The 22379-nt window shown below is 40.0% G+C and overlaps 1 protein-coding gene across 1 annotated transcript in view; it reads left to right on the top strand.

The window, feature by feature from the left end:
• si:dkey-237h12.3 (teneurin-3) overlaps positions 1–22379 on the top strand; it is a 627006-nt gene that overhangs the window by 372988 nt on the left and 231639 nt on the right. The window contains exon 9 of the mRNA XM_061892022.1: positions 20325–20532. Within this exon, the coding sequence (XP_061748006.1) occupies positions 20325–20532 (208 nt within the window). The remainder of the gene's footprint in view (positions 1–20324; positions 20533–22379) is intronic.

The raw sequence follows: 22379 nt of genomic DNA, 5'->3' as shown, positions 1-22379 counted from the left end.
CCCGCTGGCATGTTCTAAAAATAGAACAAATAGCAGCACTTACCAGTGAGCTGCCTCTATTTTTTAAATTCTATTTATTTACTAGCAAGCTGGTCTGGCTTTGCTCGACATTTTTAATTCTAAGTGAGACAAAACTCAAATAGAATTTGAAAATCCAAGAAAATATTTTAAAGACTTAGTCTTCACTTGTTTAAATACATTTTTTTTTTATTTCGCTTCTTATAACTTTCAGAAAGAACATTTTAGAGAAAAAATACAACCTTAAAAATTATTTTAGGATTTATATACCTTTTTACCTTTTTAAATTCCTTTCTCTTCTTTCCTGACAATTTAAATCAATGTTCAAGTACATTTTTTTTTTTATTGTAAAGAATAATAAATACATTTTAATTTAATTCTTCATTTTAGCTTCTGTTTTTTCGACAGACTATTTGTGAAATATTTCTTCAAACTTATTATGATTAAAATTCAAAACATTTATTCTGGCAAATCTAGAAAATCTTAATCAAATTTTAATCTTATTTCAAAGTCTTTTGAATTTCTTTTAAAATTTTTGTTCTGGAAAATGTAGAAGAAATAATGATTTGTCTTTGTTAGAAATATAGCTTGGTCCAATTTGTTCTATATTCTAACAAAGTGCAGATTGGATTTTAACCTATTTAAAACATGTCATCGGAATTCTAAAAGTAATCTTAATCAGGAAAGATTACTTATTTTTTATTAATTATTTTTAATTTTTTTTCCAAAAGATTAGAATTAGCTGTTTTTTCTCTTTTTTTCGTTTGAATTTTGAATTTTAAAGAGTCGAAATTGAAGATAAACTGTTTCAAAATTTAATTTTCCTTTTTTTCCTTTTTTTCCTCTTAAACCGTTCAATTAAGTGTTTTTTTCATCATTTATTATCTACAAAAAACCTTCCGTCAAAGGAAAAAAATGTACGACGGAATGACAGACAGCAATACCCATTTTTATATATATATAGATTTATTTATTAAAGGTAAATTGAACAAATTGGCTATTTCTGGCAATTTATTTAAGTGTGTATCAAACTGGTAGCCCTTCGCATTAATCAGTACCCAAGAATAGTTCTTGGTTTCAAAAAGGTTGGTGACCCCTGCTCTACACAGTGTTTGGAAGTTAATTAATAATTAATTATAGTTGCCAGGGCAGTGAATCTTTGGGCACCACACGATTCAATTGGATTCTCGGGGGTAACGATTGGATTCAGAATTGATTCAAGACTATTCTCGATTCAAACTCTATAGTTTTTTTTTAATAACATTGGATCCCAGTTCTATGATTAATTACATTCCTCCATTAAATAAACAGCTCTGATCGAGTCATAACAAAGACTATAAAAATGGGAGCCATTACCTCCCTGCTTAGCACTCAGCATCAAGGGTTGGAATTGGTGGTAAAATCAACAAAATGTTTCCTGAACGTTGCCCCCGCTGCTGCTCACTGCTCCCCACACCTCCCAGGGGGTGAAACAAGAGGATGGGTCACATGCAGAGGGTAATTTCAACACACCTAGTGTGTGGGTGTGTGTGTGTGTGTGTGCGTGTGACTATCTGTGCTACTTCAACTTTAATTTCTATATTACTTAAAAGAAAAAAGACTTTATTTAATAAAATGCTACTCAAACATTTAATAAAGTCAAATACCAATAAGGCAACAAGAGAAGTTGCCAATTTTTTTTTAAAGTAAATCTGTCGAGCAAATATGGGCATCTACATCAACAATATGTTTTTTTTCTGAGTGGCTGGACAGGAAAGATTGAAAAGAAAACAAAAAAAAAAACATTAAAAAAAATAAAAAAACAAAATTGATGTTTTTTAATCAATTAAGAATTGTTACGAATAAGAATTGCGGAAAATCTGAAAATCAATTGGGTTTTTTTGGACACCCCGAAAAGTTACTCGTTGCTTTAGCAAAATGTAATTTAATTATTAACCAAATTACATTTTAATACATGTAATTAATTAGAAGGGAATGTAAACAATGGGGAAAAAATATTTACTATATTTACAGATGTCCGATAATGGCTTTTTTGCCGATATCCGATATTCCGATATTGTCCAACTCTTAATTACCGGTTCCGATATCATACCGATAGAGTGGTGCAATGAACACATTATTATGTCTCATTTTGTCGTGATGCCCCACTGGATGCATTAAACAATGTAACAAGGTTTTCCAAAATAAATCAACTCAAGTTATGGAAAAAAAATGCCAACATGGCACTGCCATATTTATTATTGAAGTCACAAAGTGCATTATTATTTTTAACATGCCTCAAAACAGCAGCTTGGAATTTGGGACATGCTCTCCCTGAGAGAGCATGAGGAGGTTGAGGTGGGCGGGGTTGGGGGGCCGGGTTTGAGCTGGGGAGTGGAAGGGTGTAGATTGTAGCGTCCCGGAAGAGTTAGTGCTGCAAGGGGCTCTGGGTATTTTTTCTGTTGTGTTACGGTGCAGATGTTCTCCCGAAATGTTTGTCATTCTTGTTTGGTGTGGATTTACAGTGTGGCGCGTATTTGTAACAGTGTTAGTTGTTTATACGGCCACCCTCAGTGTGACCTGTATGGCTGTTGACCAAGTATGCCTTGCATTCACTTGTGTGTGTGAAAAGCCGTGGATATTATGTGATTGGGCCGGCAGGCAAAGGCAGTGCCTTTTAAGGTTTATTGGCGCTCTGTCCTTCTCTCTACGTCCGTTTACCAGTCCGTACAGCGGCGTTTTAAAAAGTCATACATTTCACTTTTTCAAACCAATACCATCATTTCCGATATTACATTTTAAAGCATTTATCGGCCAATAATATCGACAGTCCGATGTTATCGGGCATCTCCAACTATATTCTATCTGGCATATGCAGTCAAGAGACGATTGTGTGTTTGTGTTTTTTGCCAAGTGACGTGCGCTCTGAGCAGGATTTTAGCTCATCTGTGTTTGTTAGCTTTGTTAGCTCTGATGGAATCTTTTCCGCGGATTGTGTTAGCGCTAGTTAATAAAGAGATAGATCGTCCTCCGATGGCTGTCATATCTTCTTGTTGACAAACAACATATTGTAGGATGGCAAGATTGTCACTTCAATTATTGATTTGCTGTTCATTATTCCCTTGTAGTAGTAGTGTGTAGGTGTGCCTAATTTACATGTCGTTTGCTGTGTGATGTCGCTTCCTTCTATTTGATTTTAAGTTCTTTTTAGTGTGGTGCCGGTTGTTGCTTCCATTAGTAAAAAAGATACTTCCGGCATTGAATTTGCTGAGTTCGAAACAATGAGATACTCTCTCATCCCGTTAAATAAATATAATATTAAGCACAGCAATTAGTCCATTGATTGATTATAATCCCACCTTTAGTCAATTTGTCAGACGTCAATCCTTGTTAAGAACCTCAATAGAACATTTTCCTAGGATGTAATTTATGGTGTTTCTGTACCTAAATCAATGCATGCTCATGTGGGTTTTACGGATAATTAACCAGATCGATACATCCACTTATCCTTTGTGGCCACTTCATTAGGGTCAACTGCACAATCCTAATACTGTCTAGGTATGGATGAAACGGGGGTGAGGAATATGTCCCTTGCACTTTTTTAACTCACAAAACTTATGTTACGTTATTGAATAGAGACAAGTCAAACACTGGCGCCAAGCGGAAAACAGTCGCTCAGGCAAAATCTTGCCCCCTTAGGCCGCGCATAAGCTAAATTGTTGGCTTCCAGGGACTGCCTACTTATCATCATGACAATGATTGACAGCACGCAGCAGCTGACCAATCAGTGGTCAGATGCAAGAGCCAGTTGGCCTCCACACTGCAATATGAATGACAAACAAGTGAGGCGAATAAAAAACCCAAGCAAGAGGAGTCCAGTCCACTCAAACATGGTTATGTTGTTGACAAAGACTGGCGCTGAGGGAATATGAAAGCAAATTATAGCTGAAGTGTTTGCGATTCCTGGTAGGGCGTTTTGGTCTTTTGGTCCAGCCGACATGGTTCAATTCCAACTAAATCAGGGGTCTCAGACATGCGGGCCAATTGCGGCCCGCAAGACGCTGTTTTGCGGCCCCCAACTTAATATGAAAGTTTAATGTTAGTAAGGCCCGCAAGTTTTATATGAATGCCGTTTGACAGCGTTGTGTTATTTTGGTCCAAAATGGCTCTTTCAATGTTCTGGGTTGCCTACCCCTGCGTTAGTGGAAAAGCGGAAAATGAGTGAAAGCGACAGAGACGTTGCCATGGAGACTAGGGTTTTCGTACGTGCCTGGCTGCAGCCTCACCCGGACTCTGCGTCCAGTGGCCCCCATGTAAATTGAGTTTGAGACCCCTGAGCTAAATCATAAAGCAATCTTGAAAAACCAAAGTTATTTATTGAATTTTGTACAAAATTCATTATTGAGCAATTTGTTTTCCGATCGTAAAATAATGCTATGTGGTAACAGTAGATGAGCAAGTCAAACACAAATAAAAATAGACGGAGAAGACATTGAAAGAGTAAATGAATCACATTTCTGGGTGTGATAATAGATGAGAAAATGAACTGGAAATCTAATGTATAAAAAATATCCTGCACACGGTGAAGAGAAATATTTCAATAATGAACCAAGCTAAATATGGTCTGGACCAAACATCTCATCATATTTTCTCCTGCTCACTATTGTTACATATCTGAGTTATTGTGTAGAAATATGGGAAATAACTACAAATGTACACTTCATTCACTAACCATCTTACAAAAGAGCTCAGTTATAATAATACATAATGTTCGATATAGAGGACATTCAAACCCTGTATTTATTGAATAAAAATATTGAAATTCAATGATTTGGTGCATTTTCAAACAGCTAAACTGATGTACAAAGCAAACTATAAGCTGCTACCCAAGAATGTGCAACAATTCCTCTTAACAAAATACAAGAAAGATAACCTTAGAGGAAAATGTGATTTAAAATATTTTGTATACATGTACAACACTTTAAACCTTTAGCATGTCGAAATAAATTACAGAGTGGGTTAATCAAAGGGGTGTCAAAAATAGATTGAGTGACTCGTGATTCTTATTTGTAACAATCCTTAATCATTTAAAAAATATCAATAATCAATTTTAAAAAATCAAAACTAATATATATATATATATATATATATATTAGTTATAGCTGAGCATATATATATATATATATATATATATATATATCTATATCATCTTTTCTGTCGAGCCACTTTATTAAATGTGTGGGCATAATTTTACTAAACAAAACTAGTTTTCTTTTTAGTAATATGTACTGTAAATCAAATTTTATGGCAATATTTTAATGAAAATAAATCCGTTTTTTGTTTTAATCTGCCATATTTAATAAAAATCGAAAAATGAATGAATGGAAGGTACACAGACCGTTATGGTCCGTGTACTGTCCATTCATTCTATTTCCAATTCTGAAGCGCAATTCAAAAAATTTAATTAGGGCCGTTTTTTTATTTTTATTTCATATGCTAGATTAAAAAAAAGAAAATAAAAAAGGGTTGCTTTTCACTAAAATGTTGCCATAAAATTGGATTGTGTGCTGTTTTGCTTTTATGGATTTGAATTTTTCCAGATAAACTAAAAAAAAAACTTAGAAGCGCAAATCAAAAAATATAATTTGGGCTGTTTTTCAATTTTTATTTTATATGTCAGATTTTTTAAAAGAAAAGAAAAGAAAAGAAAAGAAAATGGGTTGATTTTCACTAAAATGTTGCCATAAAATTGGATTGTGTGCTGTTTTGCTTTTATGGATTAGAAATTTTTTCAGATAAACTCAAAAAACTTAGAAGCGAAAATCAAAAAATAAAATTTGGGCCGTTTTTCGATTTTCATTTTATATGATCCCAAAGGGAATAAGCGGTAGGAAATGGATGGATGGATGTCAGATTTAAAAAAAAAAAAAAAAAGAAAAGAAAAATGGTTGATTTTCACTAAAATATTGCCATAAAATTGGATTGTGTGCTGTTTTACCTTTTATGGATTTGATTTTTTCCAGATATTCTCCAAAAAATTAGCAAACATCTATGGTTATCTGTGTGATGACAGATTGAAGCGGAAGCAGTATTTTAGCCTTCCCTTTTGCGATTAGCATGTTTTAGCACAACTGTAACACATTTGTTCAACATGAGTCTCATTGAGTCCTGTATATAAACAAGTGTCATTAAATAGTTGTCCAACTTTTGTTTCAGGAAAAGGGTCTGAAACTTGTTTTTTAGGAATCCTGCTGAACAAAGATGTTACGTTGTGCTAAACGTAAAGAAAAAGCTGAAATACTGCTTCCGCTTAAATTTTTCACCACATAGATAACCACGCATTTTTGCAATTTTTTTTAGATTTTTTTAGATTTTTGTGTTTATCTGGAAAAATTAAATTCCATAAAAGGAAAGTATCCCAAAATCTAATTTTATTGCAATATTTTTTTGAAAATCAACCATTTTAGTTTGTTTTCAAATCTGCCTTGTATAACACAAATCGAATTTTCCATCCATCCATCCATTTTCTACCGCTTCTTCCTTTTGGGGTCGCGGCGGGTGCTGGTGCCTATTTCAGCTACAATCGGGCGGAAGGCGGTGTACACCCTGGACAAGTCGCCACCTCATCGCAGGCCCAACACAGATAGACAGACAACATTCACACACTAGGGACCATTTAGTGTCGCCAATCAACCTATCCCCAGGTGCATGTCTTTGGAGGTGGGAGGGGCCTATCCCCAGGTGCATGTCTTTGGAGGTGGGAGGGGCCTATCCCCATGTCAATGTCTTTGGAGGTGGGAGGGGCCTATCCCCATGTGCATGTCTTTGGAGGTGGGAGGGGCCTATCCCAGGTGCATGTCTTTGGAGGTGGGAGGGGCCTATCCCCAGGTGCATGTCTTTGGAGGTGGGAGGGGCCTATCCCCAGGTGCATGTCTTTGGAGGTGGGAGGGGCCTATCCCAGGTGCATGTCTTTGGAGGTGGGAGGGGCCTATCCCCATGTGCATGTCTTTGGAGGTGGGAGGGGCCTATCCCAGGTGCATGTCTTTGGAGGTGGGAGGGGCCTATCCCCAGGTGCATGTCTTTGGAGGTGGGAGGGGCCTATCCCAGGTGCATGTCTTTGGAGGTGGGAGGGGCCTATCCCCAGGTGCATGTCTTTGGAGGTGGGAGGGGCCTATCCCCAGGTTCATGTCTTTTGAGGTGGGAGGAAGCCGGAATACCCGGAGGGAACCCAGGCAGTAACGGGGAGAACATGCAAACTCCACACAGAAAGATCCTGAGGATTGAACCCAGGACTACTCAGGACCTTCGTGTTGTGAGGCAGATGCACTCACCCCTCTGACACAGTGCTGCTCTAATTTTGTTTTTTGATTTGCGTTTCAGATTTGGAAATAGAATGAACGGAAGGTATACGAACCGTTATCCACCGGTTATTTCTATTCTTATTCTTATTTTACATCAATAAATTCAGACAGTGGACGTTTTCTTTTTTTTGGTTTTTATTATGAAACTAAAAAACAAGGAAAATGTATTTTTAAATTAAATCATTTGTTGTATTCCAAAGGAAAAACGGACCTGTCCTCCCACTTCTGAACCCCAGATTGTGTCCCTGCAGCCAGTGCCAGGGACATATAAAGAATCAGTCTGTGTAAAAATAAAAATACCACAGATACTTTCAGCGACAGCTTTTACATCTCAGCCTCAATTTGCCATCACTCACATCCCTTCCGCTCTCCTAAAAGTCAGCCATTTGTCAACCGAAGTGTTCCAAAAAGTGTCTTGACGTGCCACTTCAATGGCACATCCGCCATCCTTGCACGGAAGCACTCAGACAATGGCTCCCAGCGCAAAAAAAAAGGCGCTTCGCTTCACCTTGTTGACATTCTGTCCGAGTGAAGAAGCGCTTCAGTCGAGTGTCGACGCAGCCGCTCTTCGATTGAGTCGGGTGGTCGGGCAGGTGAGCTGGACTCTTACTTTTAAAGCGAGAGAGGCGCACAGGCGAAAATCAAAGAGGAAAGCGGAGTAATTAACAAGACACATGGTCTTTGCGTCAATGCTGGACAAGGTGTCAATGGTGGCCACCTCGGAGCGGCATTGTGTGGAGGTAGCAAGGCCACAGATCAATGCGTTACTCCAGCGAGCACCAAAGAGACCAGGAGAGGTATTGAGCGCCCCATTCACCGCCAGCGAGCGGAGACAACATTTTAAGAGGGAACGCTTTCCCACATCTTTCCAATAAAGACGTGGCCCGCCTGCTATTGAGTGCCTGTCTGTGGCGCCTCAAAAAACAACAAAACTCGGGAGAATCAGACTTTAGTTGGCTTTCTGGCTGAAGGATTCCTACCTTGCTTTTTACTAAGCACAACACGGAGGTCACTCAATCCACTGGCTGCTTTTGTCCTGTGCTATTGTTGGACTGAGATGAGTTTGAGGGTCCTCAGGGGGGAGGGTGTCCACACCACCTAATGGAGGCGAAGGCACTGGACCGGAAGGCTCTGAGCTTGTGGGACGGACTGTTTTATTACTTCCTCCTCCCGCCAGCAACACAAAGAAATCAACTTCCGCCAGGTTAATTTCCGCAACTCCCCCTCTTTGTTGCAATCAAAAGCTTGACTTCACCTAATGCCAGAGTCAGCCCAAAAGATGGCCCAGTTCCTCGTTTGCCACACTCCTCAGCAGTGAATCCTGCTGGCTGTCGTGTTTTTCCGAGGATGAGTAGCATTAACTCATCTGTATACTCTAGCCTTTAAATAGACCTCCTTTTTAGACCAGTTGATCTGCCGCTTCTTTTCTTTCTCCTATGTCCCCCCCTCCCTTGTGGAGGGGGTCCGGTGGATGACCATGGATGAAGTACTGGCTGTCCAGAGTCGAGACCCAGGATGGACCGCTCGTCGGGACCCAGGATGGACCGCTCGCCTGTATTGGTTGGGGACATCTCTACGCTGCTGATCCGCTTGAGATGGTTTCCTGTGGACGGGACTCTCGTTGCTGTCTTGGAGCCACTATGGATTGAACTTTCACAGTATCATGTTAGACCCGCTCGACATCCATTGCTTTCGGTCCCCTAGAGGGGGGGGGGTTGCCCACATCTGAGGTCCTCTCCAAGGTTTCTCATAGTCAGCATTGTCACTGGCGTCCCACTGGATGTGAATTCTCCCTGCCCACTGGGTGTGAGTTTTCCTTGCCCTTTTGTGGGTTCTTCCGAGGATGTTGTAGTCGTAATGATTTGTGCAGTCCTTTGAGACATTTGTGATTTGGGGCTACAGTATATAAATAAACATTGATTGATTGATTGATTGATTGCATTAATTTGAAGCTGCATTCTTTATTTGCCACCAGGAGGCAAAGGAACACATGTCCATTTTGAACAGAGGGCTTTGCGGCGAGGTTTGTTCTGTAGTTTTAAGGATGGCGGTGGCTCTTCCTCCTCAGAAATAATAAGCCCGAGTCTACTTGCCTTCGCAGTCTGTTGTCTGCTGTGTTTTTTTTTTAGTTCTTTCCTTGCAATGACAGGATTTGTTTTAAGGTAGAAGTAAGATAGGCCTCTCGTTGAATTTGAACAGTGGGGAAGTGTGATCAAGGATCGTCTGAACTCTTGGTTCTAGTGGCTTTCAGTAGATAACTGCCTCCTCCAACGGGCATCCACTCGTCTATCCGTTTTTACTGAATGATGACAGCCTAGCCTGCATCGAGTCGGCTGAAAGAACTTGGCGTGGAAACCACAAAAGTAGCGGTTTTGGTAACTCCATGTGTTGAATGAGTGGAGCCTATAGCTATGAATTTGTCACACTCCGTGTTTTCCATATCAAGCGTGATGAGAGGATTCTTCGCTATGTTGAACTACAAAACACTGTGGCCGGTCTCGCGTCTTGTCATCAATTCTGTGAGTTCAGTCGGTATTTCCAGCCTACCGACTCTTTTTAACACTGTCAGAGTTAGGGTTCCAGAAGGAGTCATTTTCCGTCCTTTAAGGTACTACAATCTTCACAAATGTACCCTGTAGGCCTCATTATTGGTCTCCAAAGGCACATTTTAACCACAGGAACTCGAATCCTTCCAAGAGTCATTACCTGGATTTAAATTTAGTCTGCAATCATGAGGTACTATTGTCCACAGCTGTGTAGGCACGTATACAGTAGTCTCTAATTGGATATGTTCTTGTCCGCCACGTTTTAATAGTCCACAGTCGTTTACAACCTCACTACTGTTTTGTTTTGAATTATTTTCAGAGAAATAAAAGAAGAAAGGCTACACTAGACGTAGTGGTGCGTATTGATCACGAAGTAAAGCCAAACATACTTTTCAACAGGATTACAACAAATGCTCCGATTAACCCCTATTTTCAATCAGCCATAGTTGCAAAATTTATTTTCAAAATGTTTTGTGGCAGGTAAAACACAAAAGTTTGCTTTGGCAGATGTGGCCTTTTGAAAATGACTCCACTAGACCAGTCTTTCTTAACCATAGGGCAACCTCTAGAAGGCTGCCCGAAACATTTCTGTTTCTCAGCTGTGGCCCGTACGGACCGCAGTGGGACTCGGTTGTAATAAACTTCTCCACCACTTGTGGCAGTAATGACAATATCAAACAAACAGAATAAGTCCGGAGCTAAAGTCGTAGAGAAGTTTAAGTGCAAAAGTTATGACTTTATTTTTCATTTGCACTTGAATTTCATTGACAGTTCAGAAGCATACTATCATTTGTTTACTTTATATATTTTAGCACAACATGATTCCATCCATCCATCTATTTTCTTCCGCTTATCCAAGGTTGGTTTGCGGGGGCAGTAGCCTAAGCATAGAGCTACTTTGTCCAGCTCCTCCTGGGGGATCCCAAGGCGTTCCCAAGCCAACCGGGAGACATAGTCTTCCCAACGTGTCCTGGGTCTTCCCCGTGGCCTCCTACCGGTCAGATGAGCATTCCTCAACTTTATCAGTATTTATTGCCACCTTTCCCAACTTCTTTGTCACGTGTTGCTGGCATCAAATTCTAAAGTTAATGATTAATTGCAAAAAAAAATGTTTATCAGATTGAACATAAAATATGTTGTCTTTGTAGCATATTCAACTGAATATGGGTTGAAAATGATTTGCAAATCATTGTATTCTGTTTATATTTACATCTAACACAATTTCCCAACTCATATGGAAACCGGGTTTGTATATCGCACAGACAACTCCGCGGTATATCGTGTATATGGATATAACGCCCAGCCGTACACCAAGTGTTCATTCAAGACTACGGCAAAATATCCAGATATATATGTTGTATCGTGCTATAGCTTAAACATATAGAGATATTGATAAAAGGCCATATGGCCCAGCCCTAGTGTGAATGCAGAACCTCAAAGAGTATGTTGCGTTGGACCATATGTTCCTCCAACGTAATTTAAGTTGCTGGTCAATCCCAATTTCTTTCAATGACACATAACACATAAAATTATCACCCAGAACAAAATAGGTATTTTGCAATTTATTCCAAAGCTTTGGAGAGACCAACCTAAAAACAACACATTCAAATCGCATCGCCTAGTTGATCTGAAAACCTTACGGAAGTGTTGTCTTTTTCAATATGTCAATAGCCCCCACCCTTTCAGAACGAATACACATGTCTATTGTTCTACTTAGCAGAGAACAGGATGAGATGAAAAGGGAGTATTGCTACTCCTTACATTCCTAAAGCCAAGTTTAACTTGCAGTATACCATGGAAATGAGATTATAAAATAGAGTACAAAGGAAAAACACTAGCTGGTTTCAAATATGACTATGAATATAAAGAAATAACTCTTAAATATGGATATATGTAGATATATATCTCTGTCAAGTACCATACACCAGATTGGAGTCATTGCAACAATAGCTTATTTTGAGACTGTACACACAACATGGCGCCCGTGTCTGTCGCAGGCCGCCACCATACGGCATGGCGTCGGCTTCCGTTCGAAGATGTCCTCGCTTCTTGTCAGTGTTTAGTTTGTTTACGCCGGGTATTGTTGTTAACCCCGCGAGGCTGCCGCGCTCCAATCCCAGCTCTCAAAAAGCAAACAGCCATGATTTGTGTGCATCGCAAGCTGCCCTCGCTTGTCTGTGCCGCCGCGGGCTCAGTTCATCTGTGTCGCCGACAATTGCTAAAAGCAGGGGACCCTGCGTCTGCATCTGCCGCGCTCCTCTGTAGCCATACGAGCATGTCTGGGGACGCGCTGTTTTTCCACGGCAGTTTAAGTCCAAATGAGGTCCAGCTGTTTGCCGGGTGCTGTGAGAGCGGATGCACCTCTTCAATTACTGCGCCAGGCAGGAATTACTCCTTGTTTGTCTTGTCGGTCGATGTTTGTTTGCGCGAGGGCGGCGGTACAACAGGAAAAAAAGAAGACAATGTCTGCAGAACTATTATTATTTTTTTTTTACTGCCGAGACCATAAAGCAGTGTGTTTCAACCACTGTGCCGCGGCACACAAATGTGTCGTGAGATACAGTCTGTTGTGCCGTGGGAGATTATTCAACTTCACCTATTTGGGCGGTATAGCTCGGTTGGTAGAGTGGCTGTGCCAGCAACTTGAGGGTTCCTGGTTCGATTCCTGCTTCCGCCATCCTCGTCTCTGCCGTTGTGTCTTTGGGCACGATACTTTACCCGCCTGCTGCCAGTGCCACCCACACTGGTTTAAATGTGACTTAGATATTGGGTTTCACTATGTAAAGCGCTTTGAGTCACTAAAGAAAAGGCGCTATATAAATATAATTCACTTCACTATTTGGGGTAAAAATAATGGGGATGGCGTGTCGCAGTCGGGAGAGTGGCTGTGTCAGCAACCTAATGGTTCCTGGTTCAATCCCTACCTTCTACCATCCTAGTCACGTCTGTTGTGTCCTTGAGCAAGACACTTCACCTTTGCTCCTGATGGGTCCTGTTTGTCGCCTTGCATGGCAGCTCCCGCTAACAGTGTGTGAATGTGAAAATAGTGTCAAAGCTCTTTGAGTTCTTTGAAAAGGTAGAAAAGCCCTATACAAGCATAACCCATTTATATTATAGTCATATATATTATAAATATATGTTGTATATTATTTATTATTATTGTGAGCAAACTGTGGTGCTGAATTTCCCCAAGGGATCAATAAATTACTTTCTATTCTATTCTATTCTATTATCATCTACCATAAAAAATATTTTTTGCAAACCAGTAATTATAGTCTACAAATAATGTGCCGTTGTTGAGAGTCTGTGCTGTCTAGAGCTCGGCAGAGTAACCATGTAATACTCTTCCATATCAGTAGGTGGCAGCCTGTTGCTAATTGCTGTGTAGATGTCAGGAACATGCTTTGTCAGGATCACAATATGCTTAATAATGCTTAAACCAAACATAAACAAAAGGCGAGTGCCCCTAAGAAAAGGCATTGAAGAACGAAACTAAAACTGAACTGGCTACAAAGTAAACGGAAACCGAATGCTGGACGACAGCAAAGACTTACTGTGGAGCAAAGACGGCGTCCACAAAGTACATCCGTACATGACACGACGATCAACAGTGTCCCCACAAAGAAGGATAGCAACAACTTAAATAGTTTTGATTGCTAAAACAAAGCAGGTGCGGGGAATTGCGTTTAAGGAAGACATGAAACTGCTACAGGAAAAAAACAACTAAACAGGAAAAGCCACCGAAATAAGAGCACAAGACAAAAAATAGGAAAACAGCAAAAAAAGTCAGGGTGTGATGTGACAGGTGGTGACAGTGCACCTACTTTGAGACAAGAGCTATAGTGATGCATGCTTGGTTATGCTTTAAAGCAGGGGTAGGGAACCTATGGCTCTAGAGCCAGATGCGGCTCTTTTGATGACTGCATCTGGCTCTCGGATAAATCTTAGCTGACATTGCTTAACACGATAAGTAATGAATAATTCCGCTGGTAATCACAGTGTTAAAAATAACGTTAAAATTATAAAACATTCTCATGCATTTTAATCCAACCATCGCATTAATGGTAAGAAGTATTGTATTTATTGTTGGTTAACTTTAGAATAACAATGTTATTGAAAAGAATGAGACTTACTATACTCTAAAAATGTTGGTCTTACTTAAAAATTAACGCATTTAGTTGTATTCACCCATCCATCCATTTTCTACCGCTTATTCCCTTGTGGGGTCGCGGGGGGCGCTGGCGCCTATCTCAGCTACAATCGGGCGGAAGGCGGGGTACACCCTGGACAAGTCGCCACCTCATCGCAGGGCCAACACAGATAGACAGACAACATTCACACTCACATTCACACACTAGGGACCATTTAGTGTTGCCAATCAACCTATCCCCAGGTGCATGTCTTTGGAGGTGGGAGGGGCCTATCCCCAGGTGCATGTCTTTGGAGGTGGGAGGGGCCTATCCCCAGGTGCATGTCTTTGGAAGTGGGAGGAAGCCGGAGTGCCCGGAGGGAACCCACGCATTCACGGGGAGAACATGCAAACTCCACACAGAAAGATCCCAAGCCTGGATTTGAACCCGGGACTGCAGGACCTTCGTATTGTGAGGCAGACGCACTAACCCCTCTTTCACCGTGAAGCCCCCTAGTTGTATTCAATGTTAAAAATATTATTTGGCTCTCATGGAAATACATTTTGAAATATTTGGCTTTCATGGCTCTCTCAGGCAAAAAGGTTCCTGACCCCTGCTTTAAAGTCATACCCAACAATTGCAACAACAACTTTTTACTGTCAATATCGGCTGCTGAGTTTCTTTTGTTAATGTTTTCTGCTGGTGGTGTGCCTCCGGATTTGATCAATGATAAACATGTGCCTCGGCTCAAAAAAAGGTTGAAAAACACTGGTGTATAGCACCAGCACCTTCTAGATAACTATAGCTACGGCATACTGAGTTGTTAGAACTCTAATTAAAGCCATCAGCATCCACTCAGCATCTCTGGGATTATTTACATTTTTAAAACAACTCAAATCTTTATTAACCATCTGCAAGCTTGTTGCTTCTGCATTCATTGACTGTAAAGGTAACATTAACTGAAAACAGGATGAGGCAAATCCTGAAGGAATTGTGTGTGAATGTGCCAAATGCTGAGGTTGAATTAAAATCCTGGAATTTTTTTTTTTAATTGTTGAAGTAGAGCACACAATTCCTGAACAGGTTGAACATTTTGGCATTGGAGCAGTTTAAATCAGATGGGAATTGAGGAACTTTGAAGAAGGTCCCTTTGATTTAAATGGGAATTTTGGGAAAAGTGGGAATTTTTTTTTAAATGTCGAAAAAAACTTGAATGGTCAGAATGAGTTGATATGGTTGGTGTTAATTTTTTTTTCAATTGGTTGAGAAATGTTGAAGTAGTAACATGTTGAATTGACAAAAGGGTATTACGGAATTCCTAGAAATTCCTGGAATGTTATTTTGAATGTCCAAGGTGAGTGGATAGTATTGATGTTGAAAAATGTGGGGATTGTGCAACTTGGAAAACATTTCCCATTCATTTTAATGAGAACTTCCTGGAAATTTGGGAATTTTGGGATTTTTAGGAACATAAATGCCCTCAATGAGCTGAACTGGTTTGGTGTTGGAATTGTTGAAATCGGGCAAGAAATGATGAAGTAGTAAATGGTATTAGGGAATTTCAGGAAAATTGGGAATTTTTTTGAACTTGGAAAAAGGGTAGTTTGAATTTCAAGAATGGTGGAATTTGTTAAAGGTGAAATGGTTGTAATGGCTTGAAGAATGTGGAAGTTTGAAAAATGGCCATTTCATTTTGAATGGGGAAAATACAAAAAAAAAAAAAAAGGGATTATGGGAAATCGAGGAATATTTTTTGAATTGTTGAAGTACAGCACAACATTCCTGAACAGGCTGAATATTTTAAAGTTAGAATGGTTTGGTTCAGATAGAAAATGTGGAAGTTGTGGAACTTTGAATAATTTCCCATTGATTTCAATGGAAATAAAAAATAAAAAAAAAGGGAATTTCAAAAAAAGCAGGAATTTATTTTAAAATGATAAAGAGATTGAATGTTCTGAATAAGTTAAAATGGTTGGTGTTGACATTTTTCAAATCGGTCAAAAAATGTGGAAGTAGTAACATGTTGAATTGAGGAACGGTATTACGGAATTCCTGGAATTTCAGGAAAACTGGGACATTTTCAGTTCGAAAACAACTTAGTTTTTTTCTGCTGATGAAGAGGAATGTTTTGACGGTTGAAGTGGGTTGAGGAATGTGAGATAAGTAGTCGCCATAAAAAGGAAGGAAATAGGGCTTTGGAAAACCAGGCATTCTGGAAAATCCTGGAATTTTGTTTAACTTGGAAAAGGGGTAGTTTGAATTTCCAGCATGGTGGAATATGTTGAAGGTGGAATGGTCTGAATTGGTTGAAAAATGTGGAAATGGTGGAAGTTTGAAAAATATCTCTATATGGAAGAGGTTTACCCAAAGAGCTTTGCGCAAGTCTGCCATTTTTAATCCGTACTCAATACGTTTTTTTTTCTCTATCTTCTTGTTGTGGGGCAGACTGGTTTGTACATGCACATGCATCCCTCCACTGTTGTTGTAATTCCGAATAAAAAGTAGCGTATAGTTTGAACTCAGATCTGTCAGTAGACTCCATTTGGAAGCATTAACATTTTAAAGGGGAACATTATCACCAAACCTATGCAAGCGTCAATATATACCTTGATGTTGCAGAAAAAAGACCATGTATTTTTTTAACCGATTTCCGAACTCTAAATGGGTGAATTTTGGCAAATTAAACGCCTTTCTGTTTATTGCTCTTTTAGCGATGACGTCAGAACGTGACGTCAACGAGGTAACACATCCGCCATATTAATTTTCACATTACAAACACCGGGTCTCAGCTCTGTTATTTTCCGTTTTTTCGACTATTTTTTGGAACCTTGGAGACATCATGCCTCGTCGGTGTGTTGTCGGAGGTTGTAACAACACTAACAGGGAGGGATTCAAGTTGCACCACTGGCAAGAAATCTGCCGCCAGACCCCCATTGAATGTACCAGAGTGTCTTCACATTTGACTGGCGATGCTAAGACAGACATGGCACAGAGATGTATGGATAACCTGCAGATGCATTTGCAACCATTAAGTCAACGAAATCACAAAGGTGACTTTTGTTGATGTTGTTGACTTATGTGCTAATCAGACATATTTGGTCACGGCATGACTGCCAGCTAATCGATGCTAACATGCTATTTACGCTAGTTATATGTACATTTGAAACTAGATAACCACATTTAATGCGAAACAAACACTTACCAATCGACGGATTTAAGTTGCTCCATTGTCACAAGATGCGGAAGTCCTGATCGTTTGGTCCGCACATTTTACCGGCGATGCTAATAAGGCAGCCATGCTATGGGCCACTTCATTAGGTACACCCACGCTATGGCCGAATACCGTCAATAGCTATTCGCTCAATAAATTCAGTTTCTTCTTCAATTTCGTTTTCGCTATCTGCCTCCATACTCCGACCATCTGTTTCAATACATGCGTAATCTGTTGAATCGCTTAAGCCGCTGAAATCCGAGTCTGAATCCGAGCTAATGTTGCTATATCTTGCTGTGGTAACCGCCATGTTGTTTGTATTGGCAGCACTGTGTGACGTCACAGGGAAATGGATAGTGGTTTTGAAGATGGTGAAAATAAGGCACTTTAAAGCTTTATTTAGGAATATTCCGGGACCGGTAAAATTTTTTTTAAACTTCAAAAAATACAACAAGCCACTGGGAACTGATTTTTATTGTTTTTTAACCTTTTTGAAAATGTGATAATGTTCCCCTTTAAACATGGCAGATGGACCGGAGACGTGTATACGGGCGAACTTTAGCACGTAAATAAGACCGCCCACTAAAAGGTGTATCCTGAAGAGATGGTCAGAAAGCGGCTTGACGATGGTCTGTAAAATATCATCTATGCAACATTTTGACCAAAGAAGCACCATTACATGTTCTGTAGACCAGTGGTCCCCAACCTTTTTGGCACCACGGACCGGTTTAATGTAGGCATTATTTCCAGGGACCAGCTTTCCACCTGTGCCAGATAAATACAGCAAGAATTAGTGCATGAAAAGTACAACTCACTATGAGACTGAATTAGTGGAAGTCCTGGGAGTGTTTCTTTGCAATGGAAATCAGCCTTTGACTACAATACGTCACTTTTCTATCCATGTTGATGAATGTGCATTGTATCATGTCACAAAGTTAGAACAAATGGCAACTTCCTATGAGGAGTTTAATTGTGCATCTATAAACAAGCTCATTGGTGTGTCTAGTGCTCAGGTGCCTAACTCCAGATCTGGCCCGCAAAAGCCTGGAAATAATACTTTTGTATTTTCCTACTAAAGGTATTAGGGTTTTTTTTTTCTTCTAGTTTGACAGGGAAAAAATTAGTGTCCAATATTGCAACAAATAATATATTATCTAACTTTGTAGGCGAAAATCCAAATAAATACTTAAAAATCTGCCTGACTTATGATATCGAGTTATTCATCAAATTGCACACACTAAAAATGACCAATAGATTTTCCTGTAAAATTTAGGGAGTTTTTTTTAAAGCATATTTCTGTAAGTTGAAACAAAACGACCAATGTTTGTTTTTTTTACAGTAAAATTATGACGACTGAGCTGTCAGTTTTTTTTTTTTCCTGTAAAATCCACAGTTGATGATTTTATGGTACCACATTTTACTATGGTAAAAAACTTGCTAGCTGAGTTGACAAAATAAAATTAAACAGAGGTACTGTGATTCTATTTCCGTTATGTTGTAAAAAATAATAATGATAAAAGAAAAAAGTCTGCCAACTAAGCTGCCAGTTTTTTTTTCTCTAAAAACAGTTGTAAAATTGCATATTATTTTAATTAATCATTATTTTAGTTTTAATATTTAAATAGAAAAATATATATATACCGTATTTCCTTGAATTGCCGCTGGGGTGCTAATTATTTTAAAACATCTTCTCACTCCGGCGCTTACCAAAGGCATGCGGTAAAAATAGGCCTGCGCTCATACATTTGAGTGTGATGTAAGGATACAATCATGAAAAGCACATTTAATAAAAAAAACGTTATTATGGTCTTACCTTTACTTATAAATGAAGTCCATGTGCAGCTCCTTCTGATCAAAAGCATCGATAACTTGTTTATAGAAGTCTTCCTTATCTTTTTTCAGTTTTAAAAGTCTCTCTGTCTGGATGTAGATCTTCCTTTATTACCTCCTGTTTCGATTGAAAGTCCAGTTTAGAAAACTGTTTTATTTTAGATATGTAATCCTCCATGTTAAAAGAGCAAGCGAGAGGAAAAAATAAACGATCGCTGCTCACTCTTGCTGCTTGTTGTCACTTCTTCTGCAGCCGAGTAGTCGCAAGAAGGATCACTAGCGCCCTCTACCACCAGGAGGTGGGAGTCATTTAATGACTCATATTTGACACACGCAGCTACGGTATATTAATAAAACATAGCTGCTTACTGTTCTTTTTAGCATATTCAATAGCTTGGACCTTAAATCCTACTGAATAGCTCTTAATTTTCTTCGCTTTGTGCGATTTCAAATTATTGAAATCAGCCTCCTCCATTTTGAAAATGATGACAGGTGAAGTGTCGCTCATGACGTGACGAGTTTGACCCGGTGGAAATTCTAGACATGCGCTAATAAAAATAATATTTTGCAAAATGAGTTTGACCCGGCGATAATCCTGAGTTGGCGATAATGCTAAGCATGCGCTAATTATTTTGCGAAACGAGTTTGACCCGGCAGTAATTCTAGGCAGGCGCATACTATATAACTGGTGGAAATTCAAGAAAATACAGAATTTAGTGTTCCTCTCCCGCCCGGCAGCAAATGCGTGACGGACCGTTACCGGACCACTGATGTATGATCACATGACCCTTGTAAATGGTGCTGGGTCTGGAACATGACCTGACATCACATGCAACAATGGTATGGAAATATGGTTCCGTTTGAATTTGCATGAATCGGAATTTGGTCAGTACTTAAAAATGACTGAATCCTTTACCTATCCGCACACCTGATATAAGACTGGGTAAATAATGGCAGTGCAGCTCGCCTCTGACTAGCGGGGGGGGTCATGGCTTGCAACGGTGCCAAGGAGAAGCCAGTGCTTGAAACTCTCCTCAGTGGCAACAGTGTGGATACAAAAAAGACAAAGACAAGTGTTTCAGAGAAAAGTTAAGCAGTTTTATGTTTTGCATTTTGAATGCACCGAAAATAACATTAATCAGTATTCATAAAAACAAGTTAATGAAGTAGTTCAGTACTGAAAGTGTTTAATTAAATGAGAACATATTTAATAATCTGTCCTTGCCGGGACTTTTTGTGTCTTCTGCAGTACGACTTTGTGGAGCTCTTGGACGGCAGCCGGCTCATCGCTAAAGAACATCGCGCTCAGAGCGAAGCGGAGAGAGCCCGACCGGAGAACCAGGTCGTCGTCCACCAGGCGGGCTTCATCCAGTACCTGGACTCGGGTGTGTGGCACCTGGCCTTTTACAACGACGGACGCAGCGTGGAGGCGGTGTCCTACAACACCATCATCCAGGGTAGGGTGAATATAGCCTTGTTCACCGTGCAGGTCATTTTTTTCCTCTATATTTCACCTTTAATTAACATATTTCAGGTCAATTTTATCTTTGCAATCCTGATTTTTTTACCAAATCTGACCAAGGTTTCTTTTGTATGTGGATGTAAAAATCAGATTTGTTATACGATGCAGCTGCAGTCTGAACAGCGATTTGCGTCAACAATCTTCACCAAAGTAGAAATAAGTAATTGAAAATAATGTTTTAGTAACTGACGTCAATGTTCCACCATTACTGTCTGCGTCTGCTCGCCCACTCGCTCTTAGTAGCAGACATTGCAGAAAATGTCCCCAAACTGCGAGGGACAAAATATTTGACATGCAATAATTAAAATGTTGACTTGGATTTCACAAAATCCCTGAAAGTGCCACAAATGCGCCAAGAACCAAGACCTACTATTCACAATAAGTCAACACAAAATCCGTGCTTTGGAGCAATGTTCACAGTCTCTAGTATTTGGCTTGTCAGCGATGATGGTCGTGGACTTAAGGTTGAGGGTGAGGGAAAATGTCTGATTTGTTGCAACAATCAGCCTTAATGTATTGTTGCAGCGCTATGATTTTTGAGCATGTCAGGAAATGCGCGTTTGAGAAGCGAGTGGGAGTAGCTGGTGGCTGTTCTTGATGGGGGGTGTGGCCGCAGTGTCGAGAGGCGCCAGATGAGAGGCTGGGGATTGAGAGACAAAGGCGTGCGTGCGTGTTCAGGGGTTAAAATGCCTGCCTGCCTGCGAGTCTGTCACTCTCTAGGTGGGGTTGTCAAGTACTGATGTCAGTTTTTCATGGTGGGGTCCCAAAGATCGACTGGTACATCGTGATCGACGGGTTGGCGACCCCTGGTTTAGAGGACCGACCCAGGATGTGATGAAATATTTCCACGTACTTGCGGTGTCTTAGTGGCCGGGTGACAACCATAGCAATGACAACATTAGACGTGCATATTTTTTTGTAATGTGAACGACTACATTAAAAGATCAGATTTTCCCAAAAAATCTGAATTGCGGTGTGACCATAGCCAAAGTCCTGACTGACGAAAGTGATGCACATTGCAAAGTCAGCATGAACTCTAGGACTCATTTTTCAAAAATCCAAAGAGTTCCTGATGGTTTGTTGTCGAGTTTCCAATTTCAAGCTTCGCCTGCATGATCAAACAGGTCGGCGACCCCTGGTTTAGAGGAATGACCCAGGATGTGATGAAGTATTTCCACATAGTGTTGGAGTTGTAGTGGCCGGGTGACAACCATAGCGATTCCTACATTTTTGTAACATGAACGCCTACATTAAAAGATCGGATTTGACAAAAAAATCCAAATTCTACACCCTCGCCTGCAGTGTGACCGTAACCAAAGTCTTGACTGATGAAAACCACGGTATGCAAAGGAACGTCGCCAACTCCTGGCCTTACATGCACATTGCAACGTCAGCATGGACTCTTGGACTAATTTTTCAAAAATCCAAAGAGTTCCTGACGGTTTGTGGTCATGATCAGACAGGTCGGCGACCCCTGGTTTAGAGGAACGACCCAGGATGAGATGAAGTATTTCCACATAGTGTTGGTGTTGTAGTGGCCGGGTGACAACCATAGCGATTCCTACATTAGACGTCGCATTTTTCTTTGTAACGTAAACGACTACAATAAAAGATCGGATTTTACAAAAATAATCAGAATTGCTGTGTGACCGTAGCCAAAGTCTTGAATTGCAGAAGCAACGGTATGCAAAGGATCATCGCCAACTCCTGGCCTTACATCAACATTGCAACATCAGAATGAACTCTTGAACTAATTTTTCAAAAATCCGAAGAATTCCTGAC

Source organism: Nerophis ophidion, linkage group LG29 (genome assembly GCF_033978795.1).
Source record: "Nerophis ophidion isolate RoL-2023_Sa linkage group LG29, RoL_Noph_v1.0, whole genome shotgun sequence".
NCBI lineage: Eukaryota > Metazoa > Chordata > Actinopteri > Syngnathiformes > Syngnathidae > Nerophis > Nerophis ophidion.
Note: the sequence above shows the minus strand (reverse complement) of the source record. Positions and strands in the feature narration are given on the sequence as shown.